This window comes from Nannospalax galili, unplaced genomic scaffold, assembly GCF_000622305.1.
Source record: "Nannospalax galili isolate Female #2095 unplaced genomic scaffold, S.galili_v1.0 scaffold262, whole genome shotgun sequence".
Classification (NCBI taxonomy): domain Eukaryota; kingdom Metazoa; phylum Chordata; class Mammalia; order Rodentia; family Spalacidae; genus Nannospalax; species Nannospalax galili.
Genome location: NW_008348083.1, coordinates 580,034 through 604,551, shown reverse-complemented (window position 1 = coordinate 604,551; position 24,518 = coordinate 580,034). Strand labels below are relative to the sequence as shown.

Below are 24,518 nucleotides of genomic sequence, written 5' to 3'. Positions count from 1 at the left end.
ATGCCTCTACCCAAGATAGTGAAGGAATGGGTTATGCTTGAGAATTAGCAGCGAGTTCAATGAAGCAGTGAAAACAATGAAAATTGGGAAAAATGCTTGACATTCTGTTTGTAAGACTTTTTAGGCCTAGAGATGAAATGACAAGATTGTCTGGTAAGATAAGGGTGAATCCAAGCATGTGGTTCCCCAATTGAAGCTGGAGAAAAATTTTTTAATTTATTTATTTTATGTGTGTGAGTATTATGCCTGCATGGATTTAAGTGCACTGGTGTCATGCAGTGCCCATGGAAGATGGAAGAGGGCGTCGGATCCCCTGAATCTGGAGTTACAGATGGTTGTTAGCCACCATGTGGGTGTGGGATTCGAACCCTGGTCTTCTGCAAGAATGCCCAGTGCTCTTATCCGCTGACCCATCTCTCTAGCCCCTGAGAAATGGTTTTGAACAGAAGTATGGGTGAGCCCTGGCTCAGCAGCACAGTCCCAGCAGATATCTGGAGAACTGGGTGCCCTCCGAGTTCAGGCCCACTCTTAAAAGTTAAGAGTCGGCTGTTTATTCGGGTATAACTGTAATGTTGGCATAGTAACACTGCAAAAAAAATCATTTTTTAATTTAAAAGAAGAACAAGGGCTAGGAAGGTAGTTTAGTGGGTAAAAGGTTTGCCTTGCAAGCATGAGGACTTGGCTTTGATCCCCAGGACCCACATAAAGAAAGCTGGGTATTGTGGTGTGTGTTTGTAATCCCAGCTCTGGGAAGACAGACAGGTTGGATCCCTCAGGCTCAGTAGCCAGACAGCCCAGGCTAATGGTTGAGCTCCAGGCCAACGAGAGATCCTATCTCAAAATAACATGGGACATTAGCCAGAGATGGTGGCACACTTTTAATCCCAGCACTCAGGCAGAGGCAGGAGAATCTCTGAGTCTGAAGTCAGCCTGGTCTACATAGCACATTCCAGGCCAGTCAGGAATACATAGTGAGAGCCTGTCTCAAAAATACAAAACAGGTCTGGAAAGCTGGCAAACTCAGGCTCACAACCAAAAAGACAAAATCACAAGACAAGAGCATGGTGACACACATCTTTAGTCCCAGTACTCAGGAGGTAGAGGCAGGAGGATCTCTGTGAGATTGAGGCCAGCCTGCTCTACATGGTGAGTTCGAGGTCAGGCCAGCTAGGGCTACAGGGAGACCCTGTCTCAAAAACAAAACAAAAATAAATACATAAATAAATGACAAAACAAAAATCGCCCTATGAATCACACAACCAATCGCACATGAGCACAAGATTGCACATACACACACACTTAAAGACATGCACAGTCAAGCTCCTCTCAGGCTCCAGGACGGTCTTACTTTTGCTAAAGAATGTCCTGTCCAACCACAGTGAGTGGCCCCCAGGACCGGGCTGTAGGAGACTGGGGGGATGCTCAGGGCCCTCCCTTCCCTGTCACCCCAGGGGGCCCTGTCTCCAGTCCTGAGAAGCCCAGCCCTCCTCCTCCAGCCCCAGTCTCCCATTAGCTGATGTCTCTGGCAGGCCTTGGCGGCAGGCTCCGCCCCTCTTCCTGGCAGCTCAGTCCTGGCAGGGATTCCCAGTCTAAGCCTCAGCTCCTTTGGCCCCTGAGCCGCACACCCCACCCTCATGCATGAAGCACCCATGGCTGACTCGGCACTCAACCACTCCTGGCCGGCTCTCTCCAAACTGTGGCTGAAGAGATGGGCCTTCAAGCGAGGTAAGGAGGCAGGAAGTGACCCATCACCCAGGCAGGGACCCCTAGACCACCTGCTCACCATCCCCACGGGAGATTTTTCTCAACTGGTATACAGTCTTTGCCTGAGTCAGCCTGAGAGTCCACAAGCCCCAAATTTCTCCAGAGCACGAAGGACCTTCATGTACTGATTCATGTAAAGGCTCCCTCTTGTTTCAAAAGAATGTCTCCCCAAGGCTCTGCCAGGACTTTGTCTCAAAACAAGCCTATTTTACAGCAAAATAATCCATGAACTCAGCTTATAAGCCCCCTAAGGAGGAGCCTGGCAACTTGATGGGGGTCCTTGGTGCCACTGATTGGTTCCTGGACCTGTGGTCCAACGAGTGACTCAGTGAGGTAACTATTTAAAATGGGGAGACTTGAGGGGGCTGAGGGTTTAGCTCAGTTGGTAGAGTGCTTGCCTAGCTTGCATGAAGCTGGATTCCATCCCCAACTCTGAATAAAACCCCATGATTTGGGGCACACCTGTCATCCCAGCATTCAGGAGGTAGGGGCAGGAGGGTAAGGAGTTCAGGGTCATCTTTGGCTACATAGTTGAATTTGAGGCCAGTCTGGGCGACATGAGACCCTGTCTCAAGAAATAAAATAAAGGAGGATATTTTAATTTTTCAAGTACTTCCTTCAGGTGCTTGTGCATGCACACACATGTTCACACACACACACACACACACACACGCTACCTGGTTTCCTTTCTAGGGCAACCAGGGCCTTTGTTCCTCTGTATGGATTAGTTCTTTGTATTACATTCCTCCATGGCTTGCATGAACATCCCTTACAACAAGACCCTCCTCCCTTCTCTTCTCCCCTCATTCCTTCCCTTCCTTCTTTTCTTCCTTCACAGTCCCCTGTCCCTTCCTCCCTCCATCCCTCTGTCCCTTCCTTCCTTTTGAGACAGCATCTCCTATAGGGTCTCATGAAGCTCAGGCTGGTCTCAAACTCACATGTAGCCAGTTCACTATGACCTTCAATTCTTGATCCTCCTGCCTCCACCTTCCAGGTGCTGGGATGACAGACACGCATGACCACACCTGGTTTATGTGGCACTGGGGATGGAACTGGGGGCTTCGTGCTTGCTAGGCAAGCACTCTACCAACTGAGCTACAATCCTAGCCTTATTCTTTTTTTAAATACTTTATTTATTATTTTTACTTTATGTGTATGAGCGTATCGCCTGCATGTATGTGAGTGCACCCGTGTCGTGCAATGCCGCGGAGGTCAGAAGAGGGCGTCAGATTCCCCTGGAACTGGAGTTAAGGACAATTCGTAGCCGCCATGTGGGTGCTGGGAATCGAAGCCGAGTCCTCTGCAAGAACAGTCAGTGCTCTTAACCACTGAGCTATCTCTCCAGCCCCAACCCTAGCCTTATTCTTAAATATCAGAACGTGTTTAACCCTTGAAGATAACCGGATAGTGTCTGGGTTCACAGAATGTGGGGGGACAGCTTATTGGTAGATGGCCATGCTCCCATGGAATTCTGGGTATTCTCAACTTCCATGCCTCCACTCACCCATAAGAACCCCTCCACCTATCCGCACCTCTACCTATCCTGGCTGCAGTGGACTTCGTGAGCCAAATCCTCACTCAAGGGATCATAAATTTCCATGAAGACCATGGAAACGGGACCCATTCATTAGCTCATTGAATTCACAGACTCTCTTTGAAGGTATATCTTGTCCTGGGCACTATGCTGGCATTGGGGAGTAAATGGGAGCATCAGGGGACCCAGAGGCTGGGACTGAGGTTGGAAAGAGACCCGGAACGGCCTGAGAACTGGGATGCAATGGAAGAAGTCACCATGAGAAATTTGTTCAGCCATTTGTTAAGCTTTTGTGAAATAAGAGAAGTTGAGTAACTTGCTGGAGCTCACACAGCAAGTATGTCTCTGAGGAGCAAAGATTCAAAGCCAGTTTGGTTCTGAGGCTGCCTTTTTGGGTCCTGAACAGCAAACAAAACTGCCCCCGTGATTAGCCCTGGAGCCTGGGGAGGATATTTAAATTGATCTGCAGTTACCAATCCGGAAGAATTAGTGCACTGAAGTGTCAACCTGTGACCCGAGTCCTATGTCTCGGCCATCCGGACAGCCCACCCTATCTTGTGGTCCAGGCAGGTTGAGACTGTGATTTGAAGGCTGGTAGGTCAGGGAGTGAATGGGAAGGACTGACAGTGATTGTTACACCCTTTTATGGCTGAGGCTGCGGGGGCTGGTGGGGGAGGATGACGCCATCGGGATGTGAACACAGGCTGAGAGGCTGCTCACTGGAGTAATACAAAGGGGGTCTTTCCCTGCTCTGACCCAGCCTCCTCTAGCTTCATTTGCTTGGTGATTCCCTTTCCATGTTCCTTCTACTTTCTATCTTTAGCCCTGAGAAGCAGAAAAGAAAGGCTCTGTTGAGGGGGGGGGTCTGCACAAGTATGTGCAGGTACATGCACATACAGAGGCCAGAAGAGGACAGCAGGGGTCCTGCTCTATCACTCTCTGCCTTAATGCCTCTGCCCCCCACAGCACTGGGGTTACAGGCATGCATGGACACATCTGGCTTTTTACTTGGGTATTGGGGATTTGAACTCTTGTCCTCATGCTTGCACAGCTCTTAACTCCTGAGCCATCTCCTCAGCCCAGAGAAAGGTGTGTGTGTGTGTGTGTGTGTGTGTGTGTGTGTGTGTGTGTGTGTGTAAGTATAATAAGTTACTGAGTGCTCTGGGTCCCTCAAAAGATCTCCTAGGAAAATAATGAGTCAGTCATGCAAGGCTTGGGAGATGACTAAGACCCACTGTGAGATTCCCTAGGGCACGGGACTCTCTGCCCTCTCCCTTAACTGCTCCAGTCACCCTTTCAGGCCATAATTTTTCACTCATTCTGCAGTAAGTGAATATATGATAGTCTGTGTTTACCCTGCTTCCCTTTCTCCCTGGCCTCTCTACCTTAGTTCTTCCCAGTTCCTTCTATACTGCCTCCAACCCTGCAGAATGCCATCTCCCAAATGTAGTATATCATGAACTGTAGATACCATCCCATGGCCTTTCCATCTATGTAACCCACCCACACAACTATCCATCCATTAACCAGTCAGTGAAGTATCCAGGCATTGTCTCATTCAGCCACCCACCTAACCAGCCAGCCAGGCATCCATCCAGTGAACTCGCCAACTGTCCTTCCATCCAACCTTCCGTGTTTCCATCTACCATCTTTCCAGCCTTCCTTAAATCCATCCATCCATTCATCCTTCCATCCACTTACCCTACATACATCCATCTATGCATTCTTCCACCCTTCCATCTCCCCATCCATTCTTCCATCCTTCTGTCCTTCCATTAATACATCCTTCTATCCATCCTTTCATTCATTCACGCATGCATCCATCAATCCCCTCCTTCCTTCCATACAACCTACCATATAACTAATCATCTAGCCAACCAGTTAACTGTCTGCCACACAACCATTCATTCAGTCATGCAAACATCCATCCATCCATACCTGACTAACCAGCCAGTCAACCTTACAGTCCAATCAGCCAGAAATCCATCTACTTAACTACCATTCCATCCATCATTTCTTCTCATCTATCCATCCAACCAACCACCCATTCATCCATCAACTACGTATCCATCCATCAAGCAACTATCCACCCACCCATCCATCCATGTATGCTTCCATCCATTTACCCATCTATCCAACCAACCACTCTTCCTTTACTGATCAACTATCCATCCATCCATCTAATGAGCTACTTGTCCTTCCATCCATCAGTTATCTATCCATACACTTATCTATCCATCAAACCATCCATTTATCTACCCATCTGTCTATTCATTAGCAAATTATTATAGGCAGTCTCTTATCAACTCAAGAGAACAAGAATAGCCTGGTGGTGTTCTCTCTCCTTTCCTCTCCTCTCCTCCCTCCCTCACCCCCCCCATGTGTATGTATGTTCTGTGTGTGTGTGTGTATGTGTGTGTGTGTGTGGTGTATGTACATTTGACTATGAGTGTGTGTGTGTGTGTGTGTGTGTGTGAATACCATCTTCGTCAATCTCTCTACCTTACTTTTTGAGACAAAGTCTCTTGCTGAACCTAAAACCCAAGTGTTCAGCTATGCTGGCTAGCTATATGCTTCAAGCCTTTTTCTTCTCCTCCAGCATTGGAGTTATAGATATACACCACTGCACCTGGGGCTACTGGGGATCTGAACTCAGGTCTTCATGCTTGCATAGCAAGCATTTTACTGACTGAGCCATCTCCCTAGCCCTGAGCCCTTGTTTTGAATCAGAAATACCTGGATTTAATTCCAGTTCTATTTTGTACCAGTCTTATGTGACCTTGGTAAAGTCAGTATACCTTGGTGGTGGTGTCTATGACTCCAGTATGGGACTCAGTCTATGTGATGGGTAGTAGTCATTGCCAACTTGACAGAATCTGGAATCATCTGGGGGGATGGGTCTCTGGTCATGCCTCTGAGGGGTTTTCTTGGTTGGATTCATAGATGTGAGAAGACCCAGCCTAAAAGTGGGCAACGTCATTCCCAGGGATTCTGGCCTGAGCAAATATAGAAAGCGAGCTAAACGAGCACCAACAGATCTCTGCTGCTTTTAAAAATTTATTAATTTATTTTTATTTTATGTGTATGAGTGTTTTGCCTGCATGTATGTAAGCATACCATGTACATGCAATGCTTGTGGAGGCCAGATGGTTGTTAACCACCATATAGGTGATGGGAACTGAACCTGAGTCCTCTGCGAGAGCAGCCAGTGCTCTTAACCACTGAGCCATCTCTCCAGCCCACTCTTTGCTTGTAGACTCTAAGTGTGATGTGATCAGGAGCTTCAAGCTCCTGCTGCCTTGACATGATGGGCTATACTTTGAACTGTGAGCTAAAATAAATCCTTTCTCCCTTAAGTTGTTTTTTATCAGGATATTTTATCACAGCAACAGGAAAAGAAATAAAAGTCTATTATACCAGGATCAGCACGGTGAGACACATCCATGACACCAAGATCATGGCTTAGCATGACACCAGGATATGGGATTAGTATATTATTCTCAGATGAAGCTCAATCTATGACATCAGAACTAGGACTCAAGTCTGTGACAGCAGGATGAGGCAAGATCTTGGCTCAGTATATGACACCAGAGTAGGGGCTTAGCCAATATGCTGAGCTCAGTACTCAACTTGACACTATTTATCAAATGAGGACTTTTTGCCTGAGCTGATTTCATCATGAATCCATTTGAATTGAATGGTGATGCCTACTGGGGAAAATTTCTAGGAACAAATAGCTTAGCAGAAAAGGGTTTTGTGGTGAACTCAAAATCTCTGTCGTAGACTAAACTTAGGGAAGACGTGGCATGTTGGCTTCAAGCACGTTGAAAGGTCTTTACCAAAACTTCCACTTTCTCTCCCCACCATCTCCATTTGTCTTAGTTACTTGTGTCATTGCTATGATAAAATACTTGAAAAAGCCAGGCATGGTGGCGCACGCCTTTAATCCCAGCACTCGGGAGGCAGATGCAGGCAAATCGCTGTGAGTTCAAGGCCGGCTTGGTCTACATAGTGAGTTCCAGGACAGCTGGGGCTACAGGGAGACCCTGTCTCAAAAAGACCAAAAATTTTGAAAAAAGTTATTTAAGCCGGGTGTGGTGGCACACACCTGTAGTCCCAGTACTTGGGAGGCAGAGGCAGGCGGATCTCTGTGAGTTCAAGGCCGGCTTGGTCTACATAGTGAGTTCCAAGACAGCTGGGACTACAGGGAGACCCTGCTTCAAAAAGACAAAAAAAAAAAAAAAGGAGATTAAAAAAAGGAAGGGGTGGGGCTGGAGAGACAGCTCACCGGTTAAGAACACTGGCTACTCTTGCAAAGGACCTGGGTTCAGTTCCCAGCACCTACATGGTAGCTAAAAACTGTCCATGACTCCAGATCCGGGGGATCCAACGCCCTCTTCTGGCCTCCACAGGCGTTGCAAGCACATGGTGCACTTAAACATGTGGGGCAAATACTCATACACATAAAACTAAAATAAATACATTTTTAAAAAAGAAAAAGAAAAGGTTTACTCTGGCTCAGAGTTCAAGAATGCAGTCCAACAGGGTGCTGTGGCTCACGCCTTTAGTTCAGCACTCAGGAGGCAGAGGCAAGCAAATCTCTGTGAGTTCAAGGCCAGATTGGTCTATCCAGTTCCAGGCCAGCTGGGGCTAATGGGGAGACCCAGCCAAAAAAAAAGGAATGCAATCCATCACAGAAGTAGGGGATGTCAAGGCAGCCGGAGAAGATCACACTGCACCCCCAGTCTGGAAGCAGGGAGAGATGAACGCTGGTGCTCAGTTTGCTTTCTCCTTTTTATTCAACCCAGGACCACAGCCTGTGGAATGGTGCCACCCAGAGTAGGCAAGTCTTCCCACTTCAACTCTCTTAGTCAGATAATCCTTATACATGGCCAAAGACTTATCTCCTAGGTGATGCTAGATCCTGTCAAGTTAACAGTCAATATTCACCACACTCTTGTCCAAGCAAGCAGTGATAGGCACAGAAATTTGAATCCTGGCTTCCTCTGTCTTCACAGTTTAGTCCTGACTCCTTGTCCGTCTTTTCTCCATAGGCTCTGAGTCCAAGCCATGTATCCAGCCCTTTGACTCTGGAACTGCAGCCTTGGCCACCAAAAGCAGCTGTGCACCCTGGAGACCTGAGAATCCAGATTTCTTCTCAACCATGGAGGATGAGCAGGCAGGTGTCAGGCAGCTGAGACAGACGGGCCTAGATGATGACCACACTGGCAGCAAGTACACTTTATTTAGGGTCATGTTTTACCAGGTACTTTGTGGACATTACCTCACAAAGCCCACCTCAAAAATGTGGCAGAGGCGTTATTATCCTGTTTTACAGATGAGGAAACTGACTGAATCCTTTCTGGAATAAGAAGAGAGGTGGAAGCGTGGAAGTTGGGAGATAGAAGGATGGTGGGATAGGGGAGGGATTGCAGGGGAGGAAATGGGGGCGGTTTGATCAAAACACATGTGCAAGTATGAAATTCTTATTTATTCATATGTGTATGAGTGCTTCACCTGCATGTACATAAGTGCACTCATGTCCTGCAATGCCGGAGTAGGCTAGAAGAGGGCATTGGATTCCCCTGGTCCTGGAGTTTCGAATGGTTGTTAAGCACCATCTGGGTGCTGGGAACTGAACCAGGGTCCTCTGCAAGAGCAGCCAGTGCTCTTAACTGCTGGGCCGTCTCTCTAGACCCCAAGAATAAATTTTTTAAACAATAAAAAAAATTTTAAGCCAGGCACAATGGCACACTCCTTTAATCCCAGAGGAGGCAGAGGCAGGCAGACCCCTGCGAGATGGAGGAGTGGCCCATATAGTGAGTTCCGGGCCAGCTGGGGCTACAGAGAGACCCTGTCTCAAAAACAAACAAACAAGATAATGCCTCACAGGTATGCTCAGAGGTCCATCTCCCAGGTGATCCCAGATTGTCAAATTGGCAGTTAACACAAACCATCAAGGTGACATTTGACAATGTGAAACTAAGGACAGATGATCTCTGTGGTGGTCAGCCCTAACTGTCAACTTGACACAACCTAGAGTCACTAGGGAAGAGAGCCTCAATGAGGGATTGTCTATATGGGGTTGACCTGTGGGCCTGTAGGGGATTGTCTTCATTAAGTTAATTGGTATAAGGGGCTAGACAGATAGCTCAGCAGTAACTGACACCCTCTTCTGGTTTATGTGGGTAGGCAGGTGCACACACACACACACACACACACACACACAAACACACAAATAATAAATTTAGCAGCTGGAGAGAGATGGCTCAGTATTTAGAAGCACTTGTCCATAACTTCAGTTTCAGGAAATCGGATGCCCTCTTCTGGCCTCCATGAGCATTTCACACATGTGGCGCACTTAAGTACATGCAGGCATAATAAAAAAGAATTAGCCCATGTGCTGTAGAGGGTCCAAGGGAAATGAGCATTAAGGATGATGGGGCTAGAATGTAATTCTGGCCTCTGAGGACCTCTGAACTGCTCCGTGCAGGAACTGTGGGATACAGGGAGTGGGATCAGCAGGGTGGTAGAGAAATGACCAGGCATAGGGAAACAGCCAGCATGGGAGGGTGGATGAGGCTCTGCCCACCTATATGTGTGAGTGTGGTGTGTGTGTGAGTGTGCATGTGTGTGTGGTCTGTGTGTGGTGCATACACCTGAGCATGGTGCACAAAGGGGCCAGGGAAGACTGTCAGATGTCCTGCTTTATCACTGTCTCACTGAACCTGGAGCTAGGCCGGCTGTCAATGAGCCCCAGCGATCTCCTGACTCTACCCCACAGTGCTGGGGTTAAAGATTATCAGTTCTGCCATGCCCAACCTTTTACACAGGTGCTGAGGATTTGAACTCAGGTCCTCAAAATTGTTCAACAAGTGTTTTTACCCACTGAACCATCTCTCCAGTCCACCATCATTACCTTTGCCATCCAGTCAGTTCTCAACATAAGAGACCTGGGTGTTTTACTGGTCTCCCTCCCCTCTCATCAGCCACTTAGTCATAGAAGCTTCCAACACTGAAGAGCTCACACCTCTCCCTGACTCTGCAGCTTTGCTCCCTGGCTCTGGGAGAAGCCATCACAGTGGCTCACCAAGGTAACAGCACGAGGGTCTTCCCAGACCCACCGGTTTTTACCGAGCCCCGCCTGAGACTTGAATAATCTTTCTATTTTATTTTCTTTCTTTTTAAAAATTTTGCATGTATTGTGTGTGTGTGTGTGTGTGTGTGTGCGTGTGTGTGCACGTGTGCCATGGTTCACATGTGGAGGTCAAAGACAGTTTCTGGAAGTCAGTTCTCTTCTTTCTCCATGAGGGTCTGGGGATTGGACTCAGGTCTTTTGGTTTGGTGTCCACTGCACCATCTTGCCAGCTCTTCTCTTTTTTAAAATATTTATTTATTTTTATTTTATGTTTGAGTGATTTTCCTGAATGTATGTGTGCCATGTGTGCAATGCCCAATGAGGCCAGAAGAGGGCACCAGATTCTCCTAGAACTGGAGTTGCAGACAGTTGTTAGCTGCCATGTGGGTGCTGGGAACCTCCTGGGTCCTCTGTAAGAGCAGCCAGTGCTCTTAATCACTGAGCCATCTCTTCAACCCCTGTCCCTGTTTTAAAATGTTATTTTATTTGTGTGTGTGCATGTGCATAAGCATGAACAGGTATGCATGAATACTTGTGTATGTATGTGGAGAATAGAAGACACTTCAGCTGTTATTCCTTAAGAGTGATCTATCTTGGGTGTATTTATTTATTTATTTATTTATTTATTTATTTATTTTCATTTTATGTGTATGAGTATTTTGCCTGCATATATGTAAGTGTACCCATGTCATGCAATGCCTGCAGAGGTCAGAAGAGGACGTCAAATCCCCTGGTACTGGAGTTACAGATGATTGTTAGCCACAATGTGAGTTCTGGGAACCAAACCTGGGTTCTCTGCAAGAGAACTCTCTCTGCTGTTAACCACTGAGCCATCTCTCCAGCCCCCACTTCATTTTTGTAAGTTTCTCACTGACCTGGAACTCAGCAAGTAGGCTAGGCTGACTGGCCAGTGAGCCCCAGGGATCCATCTGCCGCTGCCTCCCAGTGCTGGGATAGCAAGTGCACACCAATAAGCCTGCTTTTCTAAAGCTGGGTGTTGGGAATTGAACTCAGGTCCTCATGATTACAAGACAAGCATGTTATCAACTGAGCTATCACCCAGCACTTGAATAATCTTTCTGAAGGCAAATCATATTTACCCAACCCTCTGTGCTCTCTTAGAGTCCGACGGCTGGAGAGATAGCTCAGCGGTTAAGAGCACGCTTGCACTTGCACAGGACCAGAGCTCAATTCCCAGCACCCACATGGTGGCTTACAACCATCTGTAACTCCAGTTCCAGGGGATCCAACACCCTCTTCTGACCTCCACAGGCATTGTATGACATGGGTGCACCTTCCCACATGCAGATAATATACATAAATACACACAAAATAAAAAATAATAAAATACAAATATTTTTTAAAAGAAAAAGAAAGACACTTAAGAATCTTAATTTTTTTTTTTTGAGACAGGGTCTCCCAGTAGCCTCAGCTGGCCTAGAACTCACTATGTAGACCAGGCTGGCCTTGAACTCACAGAGATCCGCCTGCTTCTGCCTCCTGAGTGCTGGGATGAAAGATGTGTACCTGGTTGCAGAATCTTACATTTTAAATCCCTTAAACTTAAGTCCTTGCAGACCTCACCCTCTCTCCCCGACTCTGTCCAGCAGTTACAATACTTGTTAGCTGCTGGGAGGTTCTGTGAACTCTCCAGACTGAAGACTCTGGGCATGTTCTTTAATTGCCTAGAATGTTCTCACCCACAGTTTCCACCTAGCCAACTTACTCAGCCTTCAGGGCTTCAATGGCTGGCACTGCCTCCAGGAAGCCTGCCTGGATACCCTATAGATACCCTGGATAACCCTTTAACCTGTCCCTCTCAGTTCTTTTCCAGGTGGCTGCCTCAATCCTGCCTTTATAGTTGATTATAAAGGTATATGGTGAGCATACCCTCCCCCCCAAAAAAAAACTTCATGCTCTTTCCTTTCTCGAAGGAATACGGCAAGAGAATGATAGAGCAGAACACCTGATGTTCTCCTCTGGCCTTCACAGACAAGCACACAAGTGGACATACATCACACGCACACACACACACACACACACACACACACGATAGGCATACACACATGAGAAAAACAAAGAGGCAGACATAATTGTGCACACTTTTCAACCCTCTGCACCTGGGAGGCAGAGGCTGACAGGTCTCTGTGAGATCAAGACTACATAGCAAGTACCAGGCCAGCTGGGGCTACATAGTGAGACCCTGTTTCCAAAAGACACAAAACAAAACAAAACAAAACAGATCAGTGCCTGAAGACCTGGGTTTGATGTGCCCAAACAGAAATAAATGAAATGTAATTTTTAAAGAAATTTAATGAAAAAAGAACAAACCAAAGAGACCTTGTCCAAGGGCACATTAAACTAATAAAAGCCATTCCAGGAAGTGGGAGTGTCGCCCAGTGGTAAAGTATTTGCCTAGCATTTACAAGGCCCTGGGTTCTATCCCCAGCACTGGGAGAAATAAATAACCCAATAAATAAATAGCCATCACATTGATGTGAACCCTCACTGTAGACTTTCTACTAGGAAAGCCTTCTAGAATCATCTGCCCTATTTCAAGTTGAAAATCTCTTGCCGGGCCTAGTGATGCAGGCCTATCTCAATTACTCAGGAGTCAGAGGCCAGTAGATTACAAGTTCAAGGCCTGCTTAGGCTATAAAGTGAGTTCAAGACTAACACGGATGACTTAGTGAGTTCATTCCCATTGCTGTGATAAAATACCCTGACAAAAAGCAGCTTCGGGGAGAAAGGTTTATTTCAGCTTTCAATTACAGATCACAGTGCACCACTGTGGGGACAAGGAAGGAACTTCAAACAGCTGGTCACATCCCATCCATGGTCCAGAGCAGAGGGAAGTGAATATATGCATGCTCGCTCTTCTAGTTTCCTTTCTCTTGCTGTGATAACACTATGACCAAAAGCAACTTGGGAAGGAAAAGGTTTATTTCAGCTTACATGTCATTCAGCATTGAGGGAAGTCAGGGCAAGAACTGAAGCAGAGACCATGGAGGATACTGCTCTCTAGCTCACCCACTGGCTCACCCAGCTAGCTTTCTTTCTTTTTTTTTTAATTTAAACTATTTTATTATTTTTATTTTATGTGTATGAGTGCCTACATGTATGTAAGGGCGCCTGTGTCATGCAATGCCCACAGAGGTCAGAAGACAGCATCAGATCCCGTGGAACTGGAGTTACGAACAGTTGTTAGCTGCCATGTCAGTGCTGGGAATAGAACCAGAGTCCTCTGCAAAAGCAGTCAGCACTCTTAACCACTGAGCCATCTCTCCAGCCCCCTTAGATAGCTTTTTTAATATAGCCCAGGCCCACTTACTTAGGGAATGGTGCTGCCCTCAGTGGGCTGGGCCCTCCCACATCAATCACAGGCCAGTTCTGATGGAGGAAGTTCTTCAGTTGAGGCTCCCTCTTGCCAAGTGACTCTAGGCTGTGTCAAGTTAATAAAAATTAACCATTTGCTTTCTTGCTTGTGCTCAGCCTGATTTCTCTACTCTTTTTTGTTGTTGTTTTGTTTGTTCATTTTGTTTTTTGAGACAGGGTCTCCCTGTAGCCGCAGCTGGCCTGGAACTCACAGAAATCTGTCTACCTCCGCCTCCCAGTTGCTGGGATGAAAGGTTTGTGCCACCATGCCTTACCTGATTCCCTTACTCTTATAGAATTCATGACCACTTGCCTAGGGAATGATGCTACCCACAATGGGTGGGTTTCTGCACATCAACCAACTTAAGACAACCCCCAGCAGACAGACCCACAGGGCAACCTCATCTAGACAATCCTACAGTGAGACTCTCTCCTCAGGTGATTCTAGGTTGTGTCAGCTTGACAATTAAACCAACCATTACACACCTGTCTCAAAAAACTAAAACATAAAAAGAGGGTGGGGGATGTAGGTCTGTGGAGAGCACATGTGCATTACTCTAAATTCAATCCCTGGCACTAACACAAAACATAAAAACCAAAGAACAGCAAGACAATCAGTGTACCCTATCCACAATGCTCAGGACCAGAAGGGTTTCAGACTTTGGGTTGTCTTTATTTTTATTGTTTGTTTATTGTTTCTTTTTATGTGTACATGCATGTGTGTTTTCATGTGTGGGGGCACAATGCGTGTGTGTGTGTGTGTGTGTGTGTGTGTGTATGCAAGTCCAAGGTTAATGTTGGGAGTCTTTATATATTAAGGCAGGCTCTCTCACTGAATGCAGGAACTTGCCATTTCTGCTAGTCTGACTAGCTGGCTTGCTCTGGGGAGCTCCCTGTCTGCCAACCATACACTCGGATCACAGGCAGGCTACCAGTTTCACCCAGCTTTCGGATAGGTTCTGAGAGCCCAAACTCTAGTCCTTATGTTTGTGTGGCAAGCACTTTACCTACTGAGCCATCACCCCATTTGTTTGTTTCTATGCAGGAGGGTCTCAGGTAGTCCAGGCAGGCCTCAGATTCATCATGTAGCCAAAGGTGATCTTAAATTTCTGGTCCTCTTGCTTTTAACTCCTGGTATGATAGGTGTGTACCACCATGCCTGACTTTTTTGTACGTGTGTGTTTTTGTTAACACGGGATCTTATTCTGTACTCCAGGCTTTCCTGAAGCTGTGTAGCTCAGACTATCTTCAAACTCATAGCAATCCTCCTGTCTCATCCTCCTGAATACTGGTAGTATAGGTGTGAGCCATCATGCCTGGCTTGATTTTGAATTTCTGTGTGCACATATGTGTGTGTGCTGACATGTGGATGTCAGAGGTCTAAGTTGGGGGTCTTCCTCAACTGCTCGCCACCTTATTTTTTGAGACAGGATCTCTCACTGAATTTGGAGTTCACTGATTACAGTAGGCTGACTGACCAACAAGAGATCTGCCTGTCTCTGCCCTCCCCAGTTGCTGAGGTTACAGCACCACCATGCCAGGCTGTTTACTTTGGTGCCAGGGATCAAACTCAGATTCTCATGTTTGTGTGGCAAGTACTTTCATTACCCAGTAAGCCATGTTCCTTGCTCTGATTTTGAACTTTTATAAGATTTGGGAATATGGGGAATGGAGAGATGGCTCAGTGATTAAGAACACTTGTTGTTCTTGCAGAAGACCCGGGTTCAAATCCCAGCACCCACATGGCAGCTAACAACTGTCTGTAACTCCAGTTCCAGGGGATCTGACAGCCTCCTCTGTCCTCTGTGGGCATTGCATTGGCACGGGTGCACTTACCCACACGCAGGCAATACACGTATACACATAAAATAAAAATAATAAAATATTTTTTAAAAAAAAGATTTGGGAATATTTGGGCATGCCTAATGAAATACATTGGGGATGGGATCCAAGTCTAACCATGAGATTCTTTGTTATTTCATTCATTTATGCACACCTCACACATGTGGCCTAAGGGGAATTGTATATTCTACTTTTAGTTTCTGCATTTTGTTTTTTGTTTGTTTAATTATGTGTGCTGTGGAGGAGGGGTGTGCACATAATTGCAGTCACCACAGAGACCAACAGAAAGCATCATGACCCACAGAGCTGGAATTACAAGAGGTTGTGAGCTGCTCCATGTGGGTGCTGGGAACTGAACTCAGGTCTGGAAGAGCAGTATGTGCTCTTAACCCTTGACTCATCTCTCCAGCCTCTGGTTTATTTTGTTTTTAATTTTTTCAGTACATTTTTATTTATTTCTGTGCATGTATATGTGTGTGGGTACACATGTGGGTGCCTGTAGGGCCCAGGTATTGAACTCAGGCCATCAAGCTTGGCAGTAAGTTAACCTGCTAAGCCATCTCACTGGCCCCCATCTCTGCATTTTGACTGTGCTCTATCACATGTGGAATTTTCCACTTGTGTTATAACATGAGGGCTCAAAGTTTTGAGGTTTTTAAATTAGGAATGCTCAGCCTGTATTTACTTGCTGTTTTGTTTGAAATCAAGTCACTTTGCTGCACTGCCAAATGGGACCAGAGACACTATAGATTAAGTTGTTTGAGTGGCCTATCTCTTTATGATAGTTAGTGAGATGGATAACTATTTACATTTTAAAAATAAAAGTCTAGGGCCAGGTGGGGTAGTACATGCCTTTAAACCTAGCACTTGGGAGACAGAGACAGTCAGACCTCTGTGAGTTTGAGGCCAGCCTGGTCTATATAGGGAATTCCAGGCCATCCAGGACTATATAGCACGACTCTGTCTCAAAATAAATAGATAAATAAATAAATAATAAAAAAAGACTATCTGTGACTTGGGAAGTGGGAGCAGGAGAATTTCAAATTTGAAGCCATCTCAAAAACCAAGCCAAACCAAACCAAACAAATAAATTTGAAACTAGCCTGGGCCACATTAGCAAGACCCATCCCCAAAAAGCACTCAGACTGGGGGCATGACTCAGTGGTAGAGTGACTGCCTAGAATCTCCCAGTGAGGGGCTAGGGTATGGCTCAGTGGTTAGAGGGCTTGCATAGCATGCTCAAAGCCCTGGGTCCTGCCCATAGCACTGCAAAAACTAGTGTGTCTGTGTACAATCTGATACTGCCTATGGTAGCTCTTCCTAAGAACGGGGAAGCCTGGGATGTTTTGTGTCTGGATTGGATTTAGCAAAAGGCAGAGGGAGAATCCCCATCCACCAAGGCTCCTTGAGCCTGGGGAGTTGTCCGGGTAGCAGCAACAAGGATTTATTTGATCCACTGTGGGGTGTCATGGCTGGTCTACACTGTTTAATTAGATCTCAGGAAAGGCCCCCAGTGGGCGGGCTCCTATCTTTTCTCACCCAGGAAATGAGTTTGAGAAAGAGTTCATGTTTCCAAGGGAGTGAGGTAAGGTTCTCCCTCCCCCACCTTTCCAAGTGTACCTGCTGGCTAGGGAGCAGGGACAAGCTGTGCCTTAGCTACCCAGCACCCTCCTCCCAAGCTCTGGCCTGGCTCCCGCCACTGCCTTGGATGAGAGAGGCCAGACACTGGAAGAGGAGGGAGCCCAGAGCCCGTCCTGACGTGTTTATATTTATGGGAAGATGAAAAGCAGAGATACAAGGAAACCTTGGGGTCGGGGGAGGGGGAAGCAATGGAGACAGGAATCAGCCCGAAGTTGTCCAGGCACCAGCGACAGGAATGATGCAATATACTGGCTAGGCAAGGTCTGAAAGGAGGCTGCACTCAACGTCTTAGGAGAGCAAGGGCAAGATCACCCTGATTCGGCCAGAGCCAGACTGTCTGCAGTCAGAACGGGGCTCATGGGAAAGAAGATGTAGGATTTTAATTTATTTTGAGTGTGAGCGTTTTGCCTGCATGTGTGTAAGTGCACCGTGTACGTGCAATGCTCATGGATGCCAGAAGAGTGTGTCAGATCCCCTGAAACTGTAGTTACAGACAGTTGTTAGATGCCATGTGGGTACTGGGTACTGAACCCAGGTCCTCTGCAAGAGCAGCCAGTGCTCTTAATTGCTGAGCCATCTCTCCAGCCCCAAGGATATACTATCTTAAAGGACAGAGGGAGGAAGAGGGGACCAGGACTAGGGGTGAGTGAGTAAAGCACGAGGATCTGAATTCAGATCCCTAGCACCCACATTAAAAGCTAAGAATGAGGCCAGGTGCGGTGGCACATGCCTTTAATCCAAGCACTCAAGAGGCAGAGGCAGGCAGATCTCTGTGAGATTGAAGCCAGCCTGGTCTACAAAGCAAGTTCCATGCTAACTGGGGCTATCGGGAGACCCTGTCTCAAAGAAACAAAAAACAAAAAGCTAAGTATGATGGTTCACACATATAACCCAGCACTAAGGGTCAGGGCTGGAGATAGGCAGATCCCAGGGGCTCACCACCCAACCAGTCTAGCCAAAACACTCAGCTCCAGATTCAGTGAGAGATCCAGTCTCCAAAAGTAACTGTGGAGAGTAATAGAGAAAGACACCTGAAGTTGGATCTCTGGCCTCCATACATGCATGCACTGGTGAGTGCACACACACACACACACACACACACACACACACACGGCTGGGGGTTTAGCTCAATGATGTAGTTCTATGGTAGAGTGCTTGCCTAGTGTGCAGGAGTCCCTGGATTCAATCCCCAGCACCACACACATGAAGCGTAAAGGACTACTAAAGGAGGCAGCAGTTTTACTTCTGGGTATGCCAAGAAAATTCAAAGCAGGGCTAGTGAAATGGCTCAGCAGGTGGAAGTGATTGTTGCTAAGTCTGATGACCTGAGTTCGATCCCCAGGACTCACATGACGGAAGGAAAGAACCAATTCCTGCAAGTCAGGCATACACAGACATACCAAACATGCACAGTAAATAAAATGTAATATTTTTAGTTATTTTTTTATGTGTATGTGTTTTGCCTGTGTGTATGTAAGTGCATCTGTGTGTGCGATGCTCACGGAGGCCAGAGGAGGACATCGGGTCCCCTGGAACATTGATTGTTAGCCATCATGTGGGTGCCAGGAACAGAACCCAGGTCCTCTGCAAGAGCAGTCAGTGCTCTTAACTGCTGAACCATTTCTCCAGCCCCTCCACATTTTATCTTACTGTCACCAAGGGGAGGCTGAGCCCAGGATGGACAGGAGGAACATAAGTTGAGCCCAGGATGGACAGAAGGAACATAAGCTGGGTCTGTGCTGGAGTGTGGGGACTTGGGGCCAGGACATCCTAGCTCTGTCACTTCTTGCCCAACACTTTCTTTTCTCAACCTACAGGAAGATGCTCTTGGTGAGAGCTCAGAAGACCTGAGCCTGGATCTAGGGGTGCTGGAGGGCAGTGAATATCTCCGGGATTTGGGCTTAGGGGCCCCTTTCCTCGACAGCCAGCCTGGAGGGGCTACAGATCCTGGGACACCAAGCAAAGATGTTAGAAGAGAGTCACCCTGCTCAAGCTCCGATGGAGCACAAGCGCTGCCTCGGAGACGCAGCTGGGAGAGATCACGAAGCTGCTCAGAAAGCTGTCGGAGGTCAGTCCTCTCCAACAGCACTGCCTACTTTCTGGGTTGTCACTCTGGGACAGGGCAGGGATCTGGGACACCAGAGTCAGTTCCCAGGACTCACTGCTATCCTCTCTAAGTTATTGCGTTATATTGTTGCAGTCTGTTGTCAGTCTAGGGGTCTTGATTTGGGCTCAATTTCTCAGCCAATTAAGAATTAAAAGGCAAGGGCTGGAGAGATGGCTCAGCGCTGGCTGCTCTTGCAAAGGACCTGGGTTTGGTTCCTAGTACCCACATGGCACCTAAGAACTGTCTGTAACTACAGTTCCAGGGGATCTGACCTCCTCTTCTGGCCTCCATAGGCATTGCACACACATGCAAACAAAACATTTATACATACAGAAAAATATTTTTAAAAAAATAACTAAGAGGCAGAAAAAAATCTCAGACACAGCAGAGAGCAACAGGTAAACAGGCTTTACTGAAAGATAAAGAATCACATCCATACCTATATTCATTCATGTAGAGAGAAAAATCTCTCCACAAGTAGAGAGAGGACCCAGAACTGGAGAGGGCTTGGGTTTTAAGGGTTTTAGTGGCTTTCCCTCCCCTAATTGTGGATTGGTAAACTTAAACAAAAAGTGGGTACTGATAGGTCACAACTCCATATGTCCAGGACTATGTGAAGGAGCCCCGGTGCAGTTAAAAATAAGGTCTGCCGGGCATGGTGGTGCATACCTTTTATCCCAGCCCTTGGGAGCCAGAGGCAGGCAGATTTCTGTGAGTTTGAGGCCAGCCTGGTTTACATAGTGAGTTCCAGGCAGGCTAGGGATGCATAGTGATACCTTATCTCAATAAATAAATAAGTAAATAAATAATAAATAAATAAATAAATAAATAAATAAATAAATAAATAAATAAATAAGGCATTCCTGCTGGACCAAGAAGAAGCAGGCAGTGTGCCACCTTTATTATTCCTCTGTGACCCTGTTTGCTTATTAAGGATTTAGTCCCTTACAGTATAACATTTGCTGGGGAGACATGAGCAAAAGTCTATTCACTCTAGATAGGACACTGATGACAGACCAAAGAAACAATTCCATCCAAGTTCAGCTTGATGAAGCAGTGCATTTACTGGGGTCAGTTACAGGACTGTGGATGACTCAAAAGCAACTGTATCTTAGAAGAGTCCACTCCTGCATGGGTGCTGACAATTCACAAAAGCTGCACAGTTGGAGCACCCTTTTGTGATTTTCCTGAGCCGCCTCCTCTTCTCTCTGCAGGGAATGTTTCAATTGGGAGAAAACAGCAACTTCATATATGGCCACCAGGTGTGCCTGTGCTGTCATAGGCAGCCCTAATATGTGCTGTCACAAACATGCATGTGTGCACAAACATGCATGTACATGTGAATGCACATGTGCGGGCACACATGTATGAACTTGTACATGCACAAACACACACATGAGTGCACACAGAGCCTGTGTGAGTGTGCACACTGAAGAATCACCTAGACCCAGCATGCATACCTGTCTGCCTGAGCTGGGTGTACACACCTGCACTCAACCCTCTCAGCCTGCTACATTCATGTCTATTGGCCTGTAAGTGGTACGGTGTGCGCACTACCTGTGTGCACAAAGCCACGCACTCACATGTGATCAAAACAATGAGCACTCAGCTCCCTGCACCCGATAGTAGCAGCATCAAGCAGTGGAAGAGGACTTTAGACACACACACCCCAACTCTTGTGCCCCAACTCCTCCCAAGAGGATGTGGGATGTAGCTTCATGGTAAAGTGTTTGCCTATTATGTGTGAGGCCTGAGGCCCCATCCCCATTACTGCAAGTAGCAAACAAGAAAGAGTGAGGGGGGATGGAGACAGAAGGGAGGAAGGGGAAGGGGAAGGGGGGGAGAGAGAGAGAGAGAGAGAGAGAGAGAGAGAGAGAGAGAGAAGAAAGGATGCCATCAATCAAAAGAAAGAGAGTGAACAGCCACAGAAACAGCAAAAGCAAAGAAAGAAATTAAGAAAGGAAGAAAAAGAAAAGGACAGAGGGAGGAAACCAAGCCCCAGATCAAACCAGTCAATGTAAAAACTGCCGTGGGAATGAAGCTTTGAGAACTGCAACCAGTCTCCCCACCCCCACCCCTGCCCCACCCTGAGGCTGCAAACACCTCTGGTATTGGGAGGTCAGGACCCCTCTGGGTGGCCTTCCCCCCTCCCCAGCCTTGAAAGGCCCCTAAGAGGGAAGTCCCCTCCAGCCCTGACATGGCAGACATCACACACTGATACTTCAATATATGCTCATCCCCAGGCTCAGCCTAGATGCCTCCACAGGGGAAGAAGGTGCCTGTCTCCCTCGGACCCTGGCTAGCCTTGCTCTCAATCTGTCTGGAGAAGGGTTGAAGATATGGACCCAAGGCTGCCTGTCTCAGGGTGGGACCCCAACAGGATACCCAAGCAAGGTGGGTGAAATACGAACCCACCCTGGCAATCTGCACCCACTGTGGGCTGGGAAGCCAGTGCTGTGGGTGGGAGGGAGCACCTCCCTGAAGCTAATGGGAGTCACTGATCATGATGAGGGCGAGGAAGAGGGAATCTCTGTAATATAGCCCTTGACTGTGACATCTTTGGGTCCTGGGATACGATTTGCAATTGTCTATTTTCTTTTGTGTATGACACAATACCCCAGACTGGGTATATTATAAAGAAAAGAGGGTTTTTTTGGTTCATGAATCTGTAAGCCCAAGGTCAGGGTTGCATCTGGTGATGACTTTTTTGTCTGATAGTCCTTACAGGGTGCAGTACAACACAAGGCAACAGACAGGGAGTGTACAAGTGTATACTTTCAGTGTGTCTCCATCTTTTCTTTGGGGTTGAGGGTGGTAGAAGGGCGTGGAAACCAGAAGACAACCCCAGACATCATACCTCAGGTTCCATCCACCTTCTTTTTTGAAGGTCTCACATGGGCCTAAAACTGGCTGCCTGGGCAGCAAGCTCCAGGGATCCACCTGTCTGTACCTCCCCAGGGCTGAGTTACAAACTTGTATCACCATACCCAGCTTATTTACATGGATCCTCATGCTTGCAAGGCAAAAGCCTTTAAGGACTAAGTTATCTCCCAGGCCCTCTGTCTTTTATTATAAAGCTACCTGGGACTGGGGAGATGGCTCAGTCAGTAAAGTCCTTGTTGCATAAGATTGGGGACCTGAGTTCAGATCCCTAGCGCCCATGTAAAAGCCTGGCATGGTGGTGAAAATCCTAGCATAGGGGTGGGAGGGGGGACTGGTGAATCCTTGGGGCTCCCTGGCCAGCCAGCTTAAGCCAATTGATGGGCTCAAGGCTCAGTGAGGCTTAATGAAAGACACTATCTCAAAAAATAAGGTAGTGGGCTGGTGCAACGACTCAGCCACTGAAGGTGTTCACCATCAAGTCCTTTTTAAAGGACTTTTTTAAAAATTTCTTTTTATTTTACATGTATGCTTTGTCTGCATGTGAATGCTCCTGTGTGCAATGCCCATAGAGACCAGAAGAGGGTGTAGGATCCCCTGGAACTGGAGTTATGGATGGTTGTTATCCACCATGTAGGTGGTTGGAACTGAAACCAGGTCCTCTGCAAGTACTCTGAACCACTGAGCCATCTCTCCAGCCCCACCATCAAGTCTTATGATCTGAATTCAATCCCTAGAACCCAACAGTAGACGGAAAAAATCATGACTCCCAGAAATTGTCCCCTGCCCTCCACATACATGCTGTGGCACATATGTACCCACACCCTTGCTCTCATACACACACAAACAAATAAGTAAGTATAATAATGAAATTCGGGTCTGGAGAGATGGCTCAGTGATTATGAGCACTGGCTGCTCTTACAGAGGACCTGGGTTTAGTTCTCAGAACCCACATGATGGCTCATAACCATCTGTATGTCAACCATCTGCAAGTCCAGTTTTGGGGAATCTGACACACCCTTCTGGCCTCGGCATGCATTGCGTGTACATGGTGCACTTATATACATGTAGGCAAACACTCATATATAATAAAAATAAATACAACTTTCATATTTCTTATTTTAAATGTTTATGTGTATAACTCTATTGCCTGCATGTTTGTAAGTGCAGTGTCCACAGAGATCAGGTGTTGAATCCCCTGGAACTGGAGTTATGGACAGTTGTTAGCCACCATGTGGGTGCTGGGAATCAAGCCTAGGTCGTCTGCAAGAGCAACCAGTGCTCTTAACCACTGAGCCATCTCTCCAGCCCCTATTTATTTATTTATTTTTATGTATATGGGTGTTTTGCCTGCATGTATATAAGTGCACCCATGTCATACAACGCCTGAAGAGGCCAGAAGAGGGTGTCAGAGCCTGTCTCTTTATCCCGAAGCCCCAGCTAGGGTTAGAGAGAAAGACTGAGAGAGACCAAGAGACCAGGAGAGAGAGAGAGAGAGAGAGAGAGAGAGAGAGAGAGAGAGAAGCAGATGGGCAAGAGGTCTCCTTGCCTGAAATGTAACTAGCAAGTAAGAGGGAAATTGAGTCTAGGGTTGGGTTTTGCATCCAAGGAAGCCTTATATTAGTCTTGAGATCCCAGCTGGGGAATTCATGCTTAGGGCTGTGGCCTGTGGCTGGTACATCTTTGCCCCTGACATGAACTGTGGTGGTAGTGGGGGCAGGGAGGTTCCCTTTCCTCTAGATTTGAGTCCCACAGCTTCAAACATGTTGGGGTTTGGGGCAAGGGGTGCAGCCTGTGGTTGGGGTAAGGGGAGCCCCTGATGAGACTGGAGCTAGTTGGGGGAAGAGGTTTGCCCTGGTTGTGTGTACCCTTGACCTGGAGACAGCACGTTTGCAGCCCAGACTGCAGATACTGCTTTCTCCTGCAGGAATGTACCAGTTCCGAGAAAAGGCTGAGGTCGAAGTCAGTCCCCCTGTCCTGTAAGGAGATCAGCTGTCTGGAACTGGCTCCGGGTGTGTGCACCTCGCCCGTGCAAGGTAGCCCAGTCTTCAAATGTCTCTTGGTTGCACCACATGTGTGAGACAGGGAAGGGGTTCTCACTAGAAGGCCCTATGAGTGGAGTCCCAGCTGGACCTCAGGGAGGGAAAGGTGTTGATGGAGGGGGTGCAGGGTCCCAGAAGTGGACAGTCCTTTAGGTCCAGAAAAGACATCACTTACAGTGTCTGCCATCAGTATTT

The 24,518-nt window shown here is 47.1% G+C and overlaps 1 protein-coding gene across 1 annotated transcript in view; it reads left to right on the top strand.

Annotated features, from left to right (window-relative positions):
- Positions 1-1,618: 1,618 nt before the first annotated feature.
- Arhgef18 (Rho/Rac guanine nucleotide exchange factor 18) overlaps positions 1,619-24,518 on the top strand; it is a 119,400-nt gene continuing 96,500 nt past the window's right edge. Inside the window, exons 1-5 of the mRNA XM_017800994.2 lie at positions 1,619-1,725; positions 8,353-8,477; positions 19,112-19,362; positions 21,645-21,795; positions 24,209-24,317. Coding sequence (XP_017656483.1) covers positions 1,635-1,725; positions 8,353-8,477; positions 19,112-19,362; positions 21,645-21,795; positions 24,209-24,317 — 727 coding nt within the window. The 5' untranslated portion in view covers positions 1,619-1,634. The remainder of the gene's footprint in view (positions 1,726-8,352; positions 8,478-19,111; positions 19,363-21,644; positions 21,796-24,208; positions 24,318-24,518) is intronic.